Source organism: Brassica oleracea, chromosome C6 (assembly GCF_000695525.1).
Source record: "Brassica oleracea var. oleracea cultivar TO1000 chromosome C6, BOL, whole genome shotgun sequence".
Taxonomy (NCBI): Eukaryota; Viridiplantae; Streptophyta; class Magnoliopsida; order Brassicales; family Brassicaceae; genus Brassica; species Brassica oleracea.
Window position 1 is genome coordinate 20,199,201 of NC_027753.1, and position 14,471 is coordinate 20,213,671.

The window sequence follows — 14,471 nt, forward strand, 5'->3', positions numbered from 1 at the left end:
GTCAAAAAAAAAAAAAAAAAAAAGATTTCTATTTTTTTTAGGAAAACTAGTTTTTGTCTCTTTTTACTACTTCTTTCCTAAAATCCAAAATCTTTTTTTCTTGGTTTCCCCTACAACCAGCCATGTCCAAAAAAAAAGATTTTCTTCTTTTAAAAATTAATAATTTTAGTTCTATAGTGTAATATATAAAAACTACACATAACATTCTACAAAAACTCTCAAAATACACTTAAACCTTTAAAAAATTTAGTCACAAAAAAAACTTGAAACTACACTACTTTTTGATGAAACTACACTACTTTTCTAAGCAATTAAAGTTGTCAATGAAATTAATTATTATGTTTTAATCAATATTTTATAAATTTTATAGTTAATTAATAATGTCGTTAATTATATGTACTGTAAATTTGTTACACTTTAATTTATTTTCGTGTTTTAAAAATTTAGCTATTACTTTTATATACAATATCTAATAACATAAATTTTATTCTTTTTCATTTTTTTTAAATATATTTAATCTTTTAGTTTTCGAAATAAAATTTTAAATATTTTTTATTACTATACCATATGTGTAGATTTGGATTTTTCACAACTTTATAAATATTGTTAATTTTTTTCAACTATTATATATGTAATATTTTTATTCTAAATTTACATAAATTAATGCATATATAGTAAAATTCTACACGTACATTTAAAATTTTGATGTTAACTATTAATAAATATATGTATTATCAAATTCATGCATCAATATGTGATTTCGACAGTTTTATTTTGTATTTGCAGTTTTGATTTAAAATAATTTTATTAAATAATTTTGAAATTAAACATTTTACTACTAATTATATTTTTATTTTATTAATTTTAAAATCAAAAACTAAAAACTAAAAACCAAAAACGAAAATCTAAAACAACCATTTATGTTTTTCAAAACACTAAAATCTACTGGATAATCAAAAACCAAAAAAAATCAAAAACTAAAATCTAGAAATCAAAATCGAAACCTAAAATCTAGAAAACAATCATCACCACCTGCTCTTATGATTTTAAACGTTTTCAAATAGATATGTTTTTGTTTGAGAAAAATCTTCTTCTTTGAACAAAAATAAAAATCAACTTCCATATCCACGTTTCTTGCTAAAATACGCAACTTCCAAATCCAATCAGACCGAGTCTTCTTGTTAACAGCTTTTATACGTTACCGAAAACTACTCCAAAAGTCATATAAAATCAGAAGACTCAGATTTTAGGGATTAGTTATCCAGTTCACGGAAAGAGAGAGAGAGAGAGAGAGAGAGAGAGAGAGAGATTTGTAGTTACAATCAAGATGGGAAGGGTTTTTATTGTTGATCTGGAAGGGAAAGTCTATAGTTGCATACACTGTAAGACCAATCTTACTAAAGATCAAGACATCATGTCCAAGGTCTGATGTTTTTTTTTGGTTGATAAATGATTTTTTTCATCTAGGGGCATAGGGCATCCGTTTTCTGATTATATATGAGTTTTCAATGATTCTTAGTGTAACATGTGTAACATGACTCATCACATTGCTTAGTGTCAGTTTCAGTTTCTTAGTTTACAGAGTATTGCACCGTTCTTACTATTAAAAGGTGTTTATATCAACATGGGTAACATATAATACATACACTACACTATAGTACTGACGGACTTTGTGTTTGTGCAGTCTTTCAAAAGCAGGGGTGGACAAGCTTATCTCTTCAGTGAAGTGTAAGTTTTCTGTTTTCTTATAGTTTACTTTGGTCTATTATTTAGTTTTTCCCCTATACTCGTAATTACGTTTTCTTGTTGTTGTTGTTGTTGTTGATCTTATAGTGTAAACGTTTCAACTGGAAATAAAGAAGACAGAATGATGATAACGGGGATTCATTCTGTAACTAATATATTCTGTGTTGGTTGTGGATTAAACGTTGGCTGGAAATATGTAAGTCAAACATTTATTTAGTTTAGTTGCTGACATAATAACAAATAGATCTCGATCCGCGTAACTATGCGGTTTTTTGTTTTCATTTATTTTTATATAAAGATTTTGTTTTCAATTTTAAATTGGTATATATTATAATATATATGTATCTATCTATTTTTAAAACATAATAAGTATACGGTATATTTTTTCATTGAATAGATTGTTTAAAACTTTCACATGTATTTGTATCTTCTTCTACATATATATTTTCGGATTATTATTTCATTATTAAAATCGTAACTATATATATATATATATATTAGTAAAATATTGTTTTATTGTCATATTCAAAAATATTGTAACATTTCACAAATTTAGAAAGTTTTTTAAAAATTAAACTTTTCCCTTCATAGATTTATATTATCGAGTAAATAATTAAACATTTAGTTTTTGTTTAATTTTTAAAATAAACTATATAGTTAATCTGTTTTTATTGGTTTAAGGTAGTAAAGATTAATCATTGTTAGATAATATGATTTTTGTTATTTAAAAAAAATATTTATAATTTTAAAAGTTAACATCGACAAATATTTAAATAATTAACATATGGAGGTATATTACTACAACATTAAATTATATTTATTTAATTTATACTATCTATAAATCCAATGGATCATCTATTATTTAAATCCAATTATTGATAGCCCAATAAAAAAATTTGGTAGGCCCAAAATTTTAATAATAAGATTAGAGATTAAATGTAACGTGACTTTCTATGAATAGATCTATTATGTTCATTTTTACAAAAATCACACATGAATCAGGATTGTGACTTCTCTTTTAGTATATAAGATAGTACATGTTCGCGACAGTTCCTGGAGTAGTTAAACTTTGTTTTGTGGTTTATGTTACAAGGTGACTGCCCATGATGTGAGCCAGAAGTACAAGGAAGGAAAATCTGTTCTTGAATTGTGAGAATTTTTTCTTTAATTTTTTTTTATCAAAGCATTGATTACATTTCCAAGTTCCAACAAATAAACACAAATGTTACTACTTTTGATTCAAGAATGTGATTTGACGTTTGAGGTATGATCCCAAATGCTAATATTATCTTTGTTTGTTCGCAACAGGTATAAGATTGTGGGTCCTCATGATAGCAACGACTTGGTTTGTCAACAAGTTTCTCAGCTTATGATTCAATAATCAGATGATGCTTAAGCATTTTCCTCTTATTTCTTAGATTTCTTTTACAATGTACATTCTTCGACTTCTTTTTCATTTTCTTTTGGTTCTGTATCGAATAAGTAAATTTGGTACCTGTCGTAATTGCCTGGTTTGATAGATTTTAGTCTTGTTTATTTTTGAATGAATAACTACTACACATTATGCTTTGATGATTCTTGGAAGTAATCCTCCACCAAATTGGCTTGGTAGTAATTTTCTAATTACATATCCTCAAGAACACCCAAGAACTCCATTTCTTGTGAGATGTTTGACCATCAAATTTGATGGTGTAGAATAGACTAATCACATTAGTGTTTCAAATTCGATCCGTCTAATAATAATTTATTTAACTAATCACAATATGGTTTCAAATTCAGTCTTGTTAATATCTTTTCCACTTTACACTGTGGCATGGAATTGGATTCCATTTCCTTGCTTGTTAGAGCAAGAAACGTACTTATCTAGTCATTATTGTCAGTATTAAAGCAGAAGCCAAACACACTTATCTAATTATTAATTTGTAAAAGTTTTAACCGTTATCAGCCGAGCTGTGAATCTAGGGAAGAACCTATAATAGAAGAAGAAAAATTTCTAAAAAAAACTCTCTCAGACACTAGTTTCTAGGTAGTTTGAACCTACCTTGTTTACCACTCTTTTTGAATCTCAGCCACCTGGTATTTTCCAAAATAGTAATTATTTAGGGTTTTGACTAGCTGAGTAAACCAGAAACCGCTTCCACAGAGTGCCTTCGGGGCCTGAGCTCTCCGGCAGCAGCTGAACGGCTTGACTGGGGTCGACTATTACTCTCCTAGTAAGCCATTAGCGCCATACCTGCTCGTTTTTGGATCTCATCAAGTCACCTTTCTGCCCTGTCTCTGCAAAAACCAGCGCTTCTACTTTATCTAGCCCCTCCGGCTCATCTTCACCCCTCACTGTTCCCACATCTAAGCCATGAACAACAGAAGATTCACAGCTTCGGAAAAGGATAAAGGGGTCATGACCTCCACCACAGAACAAGGGAGAAAGATGATTTGTGCCTCTCACTTTGACAACTCTGCACTCATCTTGGAAAACTCCCTTACCCTCATAGGAAGACTGACAAACCCGAAGGAGCAGACCATATCGCGTATCATCAGTGACCTCCCGCAGATCTGGACCCTGCAAGGAAGAATGATAGGGTCAGACCTTGGAAAACACTGCTTCCAGTTCAGATTCCAAAAAGAAGAAGACCTCCAAAGCATCCTGAGCAACAGACCCTACCAATCCAGCAGATGGATGCTCATATTACAATGGTGGGAGCCAGCTATTTCAACCTCCTTTCTCTCCCAGATCCCGTTCTGGATTAAACTCAAGGGCCTTGTAACGACCCGCTCCCGGAGTATTTTTAAATTTGAAAGAAATAAATCGTGAGAGGTTTGATTTATCAAGGAGTCTATTTTTCTAAGTGTGGAAACACTTATATCCATGAAGGTTGGAAGAATAAGTTGTACTTTGACAAGTTTCGCATCATAAGTGAGCTTATGGAACGAAATTGAAATGGGCTGAGTGACTGTAGAACGATCATGAAATGATCGGAGCTTATGTAAGGAAAGGTCGAGACCGCATGGCTAATTAATGAATGTTCGACTACTGGACAATGCGGGTTCCAAGTAAGGAAAGTTTGACTGGTCATCTTTGGGAGAATTTTACGGAAGAAAGATCAGGATATCGAGATTCATATAAGGAAAGAAGCGCATAGATTCTTCGAGTATTGATGGCAAATTTTCACCAAGCCAAATAAGTAAAACAACAATAAATTTCCGGCTTGGTGAGCAAGTCCAAGAGCAATATAAAAAGGGACCTCCAGCTCTCATTGTAGACAGAAATAAAAAATCAAGTCTTAAGGAGTCTAGAGAAAGAACGCAGTTTTAAAGAGAGAGTTTGGGCGGTGAGGATCGAGCAAGGAGGATCGCAAGATTCTTCGCCAGAAAACACAACTAGGTTCAGAGTCTTCGATCTTTTAAGATCAATCCAGGTGAGGACGTGATTCGTGGCAGTCCAATAAGAATTATTTTTGTCTAGTTGATTCAGTAAGAACGTGTGTATGCTTGGATAGAATTTGTTTATGGAAAGTTTGTTCATCGTGTTCATAGGAAAATGTTTGATAGAATTCGTTTAAAGAAAGTTCGTTCTTCGTTTTCTTAAGAAATGTATGATAGGAATTGATTAAGGAAAGTTCGTTCATCGTGTTCTTGAGAAATGCATGCTATGGATTATCGAGTTATGTTAGGATGTTTATGTGAGAAGTGAACGTTTGATCTTGAGAACCTATATCAGGAAATTATAATGCGTTTAAGGAAAGAATAATTGAAATGTAATATAAGGAAAAGGTTAAGGAAAAAGGTTAAGGGAATGTAATGGACCGACGGGTCATAGGTTGGCTACGGCCGCATGTTTGGCTACGGCCGCAGGTTTCGCTTCGGCCGCACGTTGGCTTCTGCCACAGGATTATGGACCTTCGGGTCGAATGGTTAAGAAATGTTAAAGTAATGGAACTAGTTAAGTAAAGGAATGATAGAACCGGATGCTAGGGTGTTAGTATTGATTGAGTGTTTGATTATTGGGCTGTAGTGGGCGGTATTGAGCGTCCTCACTGAGTACTTTTGTATGCTCATGCCTCCTTTTGCGATGCAGGTAAGGTTGATTACGTAGACCGGAGCGCGAAGCTATAAAGACCATCGGCAAGGGTGTTTTAAATGTGGGTAATATTGAGAGGTTTTGTAAAAGATATTTTATTGTAAACTACATGATTTTTAATACCTATTATCGGGTTTAATTTATAAAGTTGCAGTATTTCTCATGTTCATCCGATAAAATTTGACTCGATCTTTTACTTAGAAATTTTCACGGGTTTTCAAAAATTTATGGGCTGTGGTGTTTCAATTTGGTATCAGAGCGGGGTTGGCCAGCCAATTCTGTTATGGCTGGCTATTTTTTGAAAATGGGATTTGTGGGTAAGGGTGGAAAGGAACCGATGGTCTATGTCTCGCGCGAAGGATGTGTGATATGATTTTGCTAAGGTATTTCTTGGTATGTGTTTATGATTGGACTGCTTAGTAAATGGCTAAGCAAAATTATGTTAAATAGTTTGCAGGAAGTTAGTGAAAACTAACTTAAGTCTTATGAAGGATATGAAGTATCGACAGTCGGACTTTTCAAAAGAGGAAACAAGGAGGGTATGAGATTGGTTCAGTCGAGAAAGGTAATATGCTTAAAGTCGTGCGTGATAGATATGATGATAGAATATACGAAGCAATAGTCGGCATGGATTGATGGTTATTGACTGGGCTTGTAGCATCCCCATTCCGCAGTCTGAGCTAGATCAGTCCAAGGCTGAGTGTATGACATGTCGTCTGGATAGTACTGATCAGTCAAACCTGACACGTATGACATGTCGTCTGGATAGTACTGCTCAGATTAAGACAATACAGTGGGTCCAGACATAGCAGTTGAGCTTGTCGGACTGAGCTGGTCGGATTCAGACAAAGCAGTCGGACTTGTTTTTCGAGAAAAGTTAGTTTATGTACGGACTGGCTGGTATACGTTATGGTGAGAATGGATACCGAGCTGAACGTGTACTGATAAGCTAAGTAAAACGGCGGGAACAGTTATCTGATGGTTATTGAGCGGTTAGTAAGCAGTTACCAAAGCAGTTACAGGACGGTTCCGGGTGGTTACTGAACTACTAAACTGACTGGACGGTTTATTGTCTGGAACTGCCAAGCAGTTATGGAACGGTTACCTAACCGCCCAATCGAGAAAGAATCTATTCGGGGAGTTAATAAAAACTATCAAGGACGGTTACTGATTTGGGATTGGGCGCGGGAGCGATTACGGGAAAGGAAAAGTCACCAACTTCCCTTTCTAATGGGATTCCGTGGATCAGAAAGGGGGAGGTGACACTAGAAAGAAAACAGACAAAAACCGAGAGAGAAAGGGAGAAACAGACGGAGAGGGACTGAGATCGGTAAGGTGGACTGATCGGATCCTTTCTCCGACTACCCTAGAGCTCAGCGGTGGTCTTACTGATCGTCTGATATGTGTCGGGTTCTGGCTCGAAGATACGAAGCGAGCGGTTAATAGGAAGAACCGATCCGTCTCTGGCCATGGCAGCTGAAACAAGCGCGAACCATGGATAAGGATGTATTGGCTTAATCTGCGCATGGTGGAACCATGTACTGTTGGATCACAAGGTATACTTGACGATGCTGATGCATACTGCCAGTCTGATGAGGGATCATGAGTCTTGTCTGACGGCCTGTGGTCTTAGACGAGACTGGTATCAGCAGTACGACAAAGGAACAACGGTGGAGTGCGATTGGAACTGTACTTCGGTTCCATTTGTACGATCCAGAGGAAGGATCGGTCAGATTTATGGTGGACCGGAGCGTTGGCGGGAACTGAGCAAAAGATCAAGAGGAATCGACGGATAGTAAGCAAATGGAGCCGATAGTAATCTGGTTTAGTCTGAATACACAAGCTAGACGCAAGGACTTAGTCGATCCACTCGTTAGTGGTGTGGTGGTGAAAGACAAACTTTGTTCGACTATAGAAGATGGTAATCCGGTTTAGTCTGAATACACAAGCTGGACGCAAAGACGTAGTCGATCCACTTGTTAGTGGTTTGGTGGCGAAATCCAAACTTGGTTCGACTATAGAAGTAGCATTTCTTGTGTGGCAGGATGTTGTCGGTTGTATAAGAATGGGTTCGGGGAAAAGATCGGATTTGTTCAGGCAGCATACATGGAGGTTTTCAAGTCGCCCGTTATTTATCAAGATGTTTCAGTAATGGTGGAGAGTGCAGATAACTTTAATGGTTTGATCGTGCTACTAGATAAATGGTTCAAAGAAGCTTTTGGAATGGACTTGTTGGATCAATGTCGAGTTAACATGATTGAACAGATATTAGGGTAGCGTAACGGAAAAAAGGTAGCTAAGAAAAATGAAGAAGCAATTTGATATTTCAAAAGTATCAACAGAAGAACAGAGCAGATGGTCGAGAACAAGTACAGATTATTCTTAGGACCATCACAGAAGCAGAATTTGAGTAGAGAGGTATTGGTTAAATTTCAATGTGGGTAGAATGGAAAGGAAACATGATTTTCAAGGAAGTTAAGCGAGTCGAGTTATCAGAAGAACGTAAATTGGGTTCGTGAGTGCAGTGGCTGAGGAAAGCATTGGGCGGACCAAGAAAATGTTACGACCATTGCAATTGCAACTGGAGGTGGAGGTGAAGACATCCTCCACCTCCAACCTCGTATCACGGGTGTAGAGGATGGCTACGCATGGCTCCTCAACCCCTCAGGTGCTTACACCTCCAAGTCGGGATACTTAGCATTGCAACTGGAAAATGCTGCACCTCAATGAACACAAAACATCCCTGATGAATTCAACTGGTTCAAGTCAGTGTGGAATACTGAAACGCTCCCCAAGATCCAACTCTTCTTATGGAAAGTACTCCAGAACGCCATCCCCACGGGTGATAACCTACAGAAGCGAGGAGTTTTGATTAACACTTCATGCCTTAGATGTGGAGCTACAGAAACAACAAACCACTTGTTCTTCCATGTGATTTTGCTAAACAGGTTTGGAAAATTACCCTGTGGTCTTCTCGGCTCGACCCTGTTGGAGTTATCTCCTTTGGCTCGGAACTCCAATCTTCACACCAACGTATCAACCTACCACCACTCGGAGTAACCATCAATCTCTTCCCATGGATCGCGTGGGCAATTTGGACTTCAAGGAACCTCCTGATCTTCGAGAACAGAGCCCTAACTCCATCTTCTACTATGTCCAAAGCGATCATATCGGCCAAAGAGTGGGCAATAGCACAGGACCATCCAACATCGCCTGAGACAAGATCCCTAAATCCGTCGGCCCCAGCACCAAGCGCTCCCACCGACACGATCCTCTGTTTCACTGACGCCTCTTGGATCGCATCTTCAAGGCATGCAAGAATCGCCTGGATCTTCACTGACTCCGCGAAAAAGGAACTACGTCGAAGATCGACCTTCATCAACCACATCTCCTCACCGCTACTTGCTGAGAGCCTGGCGATCAGAGCTTCGCTCCTCCACGCCTCTACTCTCGGATTCACCAACATCTGGATACACTCAGATTCTCAAGAGCTCGTCAGAGCAATCAACGGGAAACGACGGCCGACGGAGCTCTTCGGAGTTTTATCGGATATTGCTTCCTTGTCTCTTTCTTTCTCATTTTGTCGCTTTAGTTTCATTCCCCGAGCAAACAATGGGCCGGCCGACAGGCTTGTCAAATCTGCTCTTTCGTATGGTTCTAGTGGGCTCCTGATGTAAGAACCTTATCCTATTTTCTTATTCGTATCAGTTGCACAAAAAAAAAAGAAGCATTGAAGAAAAGGTGCCAGGGTTATCGAATTAAATATTTGGCCGAGTTCCAGTGCAGATGGTTGCAGATGTTCTTCATGTAAGGTAATTATAATATGGAATAAAGTTTTATGGGTTGGAGAAAGACTAATGTTAGGCAATGTTAAGCAATCATTGGTTTTTCTAAGCCCTTCAGAAACATCTTCGCTAGTTCCTAACATAAATCCAACTTTATATCGAATGATAAACAAAACGATCATTATAGTTACACCATATAACTAACCATAAAACAACACAAAAACTATAGTTAAAAGCATATACTTCATATTTGGACTTAGAATTTCGAACATAAACCTTAATTATCGAAGACTTTTTCCTAAATGGACGAAGCACCTATCATTTGCCTACAAACGGTTTGGTGGAACATCGAAAACTGTAAAACTAAAATTGTACAGTTTTCAATACCCAACCAAACCAAATAATACTCTTTCCGTTTCTTATTGCAAGTACTCTAAGAAAAAAAAATTTGTTTCAAAATATAAGTAGTTTCCAAATATTTAGATAATTTTTACATTTATGGGATATAGTGTAACCAATCAAATAATATCAATTTTTTATAATTGGTTGAACTAATTAATTAAATTTTATTTTTCTTAATGTACCAACTTTTTTAATATTAGTGATTTTAGTCTAAACTACTTACATTACATTGTGAAACGGAGGATTACATTATAGGGTTTGTGAGCAAAGAGGGCAAGAATCCAGATTACATTATAGGGTTTGTGAGCAAAGAGGGCAAGAATCCAATAAATTTAAGACGCGAACGCAGTGAACGTTGTCGGATTATAATTCTTTCTGAATATGACAATTTCAAAGCCCACCTAAAAGCGAAGCCCAAACCAATCCCTTTTATTAACAATTCCTTCCTTTTTTTTTGTTTTTGTTTTTGTTTTTTTCTTAAAAGTTAAAACCAATTATTTTTCTAGCTCTGAAACTGAAATTGGTAGATCCAGTTTCTACTTCGGCTTCAACCAAAACTCACGGTCCGCTCCAAACAGAACCAACCCGTTAAAAGAAAATTAATGCTTTGATTATTAACCAATATTACAAAGAAAGCTAGAGAAATTACATGAAACCAAGAATGTGTAACAGATCACTAAAAGGAACCTTCTACCATAGAATATAAACAGTACAAATGGTAATTTTATGTGCCTTCCTTCTCCTCACGTTTTCATTGCTGAAAATACTGTACCAACCAAGTCCTTTGCCTTATTGAGTGGACCAAAGATTTCTGATATATATCCATTAGTTTCTGCTTAATCAGTTCATGGATTCCAGCACGAAGTTGGTATGCCTTGCTTCTGAAACCATTCAGGCATGTGGAACCGATCATAAAGTGTCCGTCTTACATCTTCTTCCTCTGAAAGTTGCTTAAGAAGTGGAAGTATAACGTCCAAAAGCTTCATGTGTTGATAAATTGCGATTAGTCTCAAGAGTGATAACAATAATCAAAAGGGTTATACATGCATGAGAGAAGAGCAATAAACTAATAGAGACCTGAGTGTCATTTGGCTGCCCAGCGGAAAAGGCAACACATGGAATCCCATTTGATGGTTGCAATAAGAAGCTGAAAGGATTGTTGTCAACAATCACAGTCCTAGACATATTCTTTGATGTGCTTAACAGATCTTTCACGTGATCTCTGTATTGCCTGATTAGAAATAAAAAAAAAAACAAAGTACAAAGATCTCAATAACCTACCACGTCGAAAGTATAAAACAGAGCGAGTATTAACTCACGTGCTGACTGTTGAAGGTCGATAAAGTCGGTTGCTGAGTACTTTCCTGGTATCTATCCTGTCCACAAGTGGTCTCGCATACCCTGCAGGCAAGAAACACGAATGTTCAAGTCTACTAAGGATTACATATTTGAGTATGCATTTGAAATAAAAAAGACCTTCAAGACCAGCGGTGAAGAGAACAAGATCTGCAAAGTGGCTAAGTTGCTCTAAGAAGTCGTGCAATCCTGGACGCTCAAAGACCGTGACATAATTGATCTTAGGTTTCCCATTAACTTCCTTCAAGACAACAAGAGAGATTCATAAAAACAGCAACTCAACCAAAAGCAAAGAACACAAAAAGTTGGTGGAAAGAGTGTAAAATGAACTTTGTATTCAATCTCGTTAGTTGTAAAATGTTATGTATATACAGTATATAGAGTATACTAAACCGAACTAAACCAGCCTAAATTACATTTACATTTGACCAATCTAAACCAGCTAATGGAAAGCAAGAGCAAGCAAACCTTGTCTGATGACAAGCACTCAAGCTCGAACCAGTTTAATCCAGCGTCAATGGCTTGATTACGCAAAGCAGCAGGTAGACTAGAAGTCTCATATGCACAGACTAACGTCTCGTCCAAGTCGAGAACTACCTACAAACACACATATTCAAACTAACTGTAGATGACATTTGACCAATTGATAAGACGAAGAAGAAGAATTGAAAGCGTGCCTTGAGTCTCTGGAATCGGCTGCGTTCGACTTCGATTGAGGACTCGATTTCCACGGAGGCGGGAGAATCCGCCACCGTTTCGAGCAGTTCGATGTTCGGTAAGGGTTTGAAACCATCGGCGGAGGAAGAGAGGAGAGGATGGTATCCGACGGCGCGGAGGATCTGGAGGAAGATCTGGTAGAAGAAGGCGAGGCAGTTCACCAGAGTCTTCCACAGTTGAAGCGACCGACGAGAGTAAACGACATCCGCCTGAGTCAACTCGGCCATGAATCGGCGGAGGTTGGAATCTAAAGGTGAAGAAGAAAGGAAGAAATCAAACCTTTCCCTTGGGTTTTCTTCTTCTTCCTTTGATTTTTGTTATCTCTGGAATGTTGTTTTAATTTAATTTTTAATTTTAATTAGGAGAGAGAGAGAGAGAGAGAGAGAGAGAGGTGTATCTATGGCGATGGTTCGATGAACAAGTTTGAAAATGACATTTAATGATACGATGCACGCGCCCCCACTTGCCCATTTTGGAACTCTTTATAATTTTTGTTCAATAATATTCTTGTTTTTATAAGATTTTTACTACTCCCTCATTAAAGATTTTCTAGATTTATTTTTGAGAAAAATACAAAAATAGCACTAAATCAAGTTTTTGTTCCCAAACTAGCACTTAAGGTCAAAAGTCACAAAAATAGCATTTAATGTTTTATCAAAAGTCACAAACTTAGGGTTTAGAGTTTAGAGTTTAGGGTTTAGGGTTTAGGGTTTAGGGTTTAGAGTTGAGAAATGAGGTTTTGGGGATAAGATTTCAAATTTTGAAAAATAAAAAAATTAAAATTTTTAAAGGATAAACTTAAAAATGTGCTATTTTGGTCATTTTAGTTTTTGAGTGCTATTTTGTGATATAAACTTAAAAATGTGCTATTTTAGAGATTTGCCCTTTATTTTTTGTTCCAAAATGATAGATTTTCTAAAATTAGTTAATGTTGAAAAGTTGTATACTTTTAAGAAATATTAATTGAAAATATTTGAATTGGTTGAATACTATTGGTTGATATTTATTGGAAAATGTATAGTAAAATAAATAATAAATTCAATTATAAAAAGTTAATTGTTTTCGCGTGAATACTTTAAAAAATTCTTCTTTCGGGAACAGAGAGAGTAATTGATTTAGAAATTTATATAAAAATCAAACAAATAATAAAAGGAAAATATGAACTCTATGGAACCTATCCACCTCAGCATGAAAAATCAACTAATGAGAAACTTTCTTTTTGCCACATCACACGTGTTAGGCTGCTCTTTCTTTTGTGATCCGTGAATTGAATTATCTGGCCCATAAGCCCAACCGAAGAGAATCCCTAAAACGCCGAATCTGGATCGATGATTTTCTTCGACATTCTCTATCTTCGTTGTTTCCAATTCTTCAACGGTTTGTCGATCAATCGCTACTCCATCTCTGTGCAATGAATCCTCTGAAAATCTCATTTATGGCTTCCTTTCGCCTTCCCCCTCCTAAGGTTCTTTATAACACTCTTCTTCTTCCCAGATTTATCACACACAAAAATATTCTCTCAAGCGATGGATTCCAACAGCAAATCCCCTGTTTCCGGCAATCTTATCTCGAAGAAACCAAACGGTAAGGACGGTGTCTCCTCCGCCGAGCTGATCAAATCGATGGATTCCAACAGCAAATTCCTTGCTTTCGGCGATCTCATATCGAAGAAACCAAACAGAAAAGACGGTGTCTCCTCCGCCGGGCCGATCAAACGTACCGGCCAAACCAGTGTCTCTTCTGCCAAAACTGTCTCCGGCGATCCTATGTCGAAGAAATCAACCAGCAAGGCCGTTGTGTGCTCTGACGTGCCGGTCAAACGTAGCGGCGGAACCGGTGTCCCCTCCGCCAAAACTGATGAAGTGGTGTTCTTCAGAGATGTTAAATTTGGACCACACGAAGACGAGTTAAGGTTTCGTCTGATCCATTTTTGGGAGGCTTGGAACGCACTCACGAAGATACTTCTTGGTCTCATCTAAACAGGTATGCTTCCTCAATCAATAATAGTCTTGAATATATACAGAACCGATTTTCCTCAGACATGAAAATAGATTAGCACATAAATAACAAGGTGTAGTTTAAGTTTAACCCCTAACGCTCATAACGATTTGATATAGTGTTGTTTGATAATAATCTGAGATTCTATCTGACTACAGGGTATGCACGGACCCAAGTGTAAGCTGGGCGAGTAAAGCACAGTTGGAAGAAAAATACATGAAGTAAACGTTGTGGGTGACATTGATGTCTCGAGTTTTAACCCGATTATCTAACTGCAAGTGCACAGTAAAGTACGCAGTAGTAATGCGGGATCGAATCCACAGGGACCGATGATCACACGTAGAGTTGCAGACAAGTTAATAGCTACAGCGAATCAAGATATATTTTTG

At 36.8% G+C, this 14,471-nt stretch overlaps 2 protein-coding genes across 2 annotated transcripts; one reads left to right on the plus strand and one right to left on the minus strand.

Annotated features, from left to right (window-relative positions):
- Positions 1 to 1,270: 1,270 nt before the first annotated feature.
- Positions 1,271 to 3,297, plus strand: LOC106299431 (protein yippee-like At3g55890). Its single transcript, XM_013735524.1, has 5 exons — positions 1,271 to 1,423; positions 1,685 to 1,728; positions 1,834 to 1,942; positions 2,840 to 2,895; positions 3,055 to 3,297. The coding sequence occupies exons 1-5, from the start codon at positions 1,328 to 1,330 to the stop codon at positions 3,125 to 3,127; spliced, it is 378 nt and encodes a 125-aa protein (XP_013590978.1). The 5' UTR covers positions 1,271 to 1,327; the 3' UTR covers positions 3,128 to 3,297.
- A 7,302-nt stretch (positions 3,298 to 10,599) lies between these two features.
- LOC106296718 (CTD small phosphatase-like protein) lies at positions 10,600 to 12,427 on the minus strand. The gene is made up of 6 exons (XM_013732936.1): positions 12,045 to 12,427; positions 11,836 to 11,964; positions 11,488 to 11,608; positions 11,331 to 11,412; positions 11,089 to 11,242; positions 10,600 to 10,991 (listed from the first exon to the last, which is right to left on the minus strand). Exons 1-6 carry the CDS (start codon positions 12,309 to 12,311, stop codon positions 10,857 to 10,859), a joined length of 888 nt encoding a protein of 295 aa, XP_013588390.1. The 5' UTR covers positions 12,312 to 12,427; the 3' UTR covers positions 10,600 to 10,856.
- Positions 12,428 to 14,471: the final 2,044 nt, after the last annotated feature.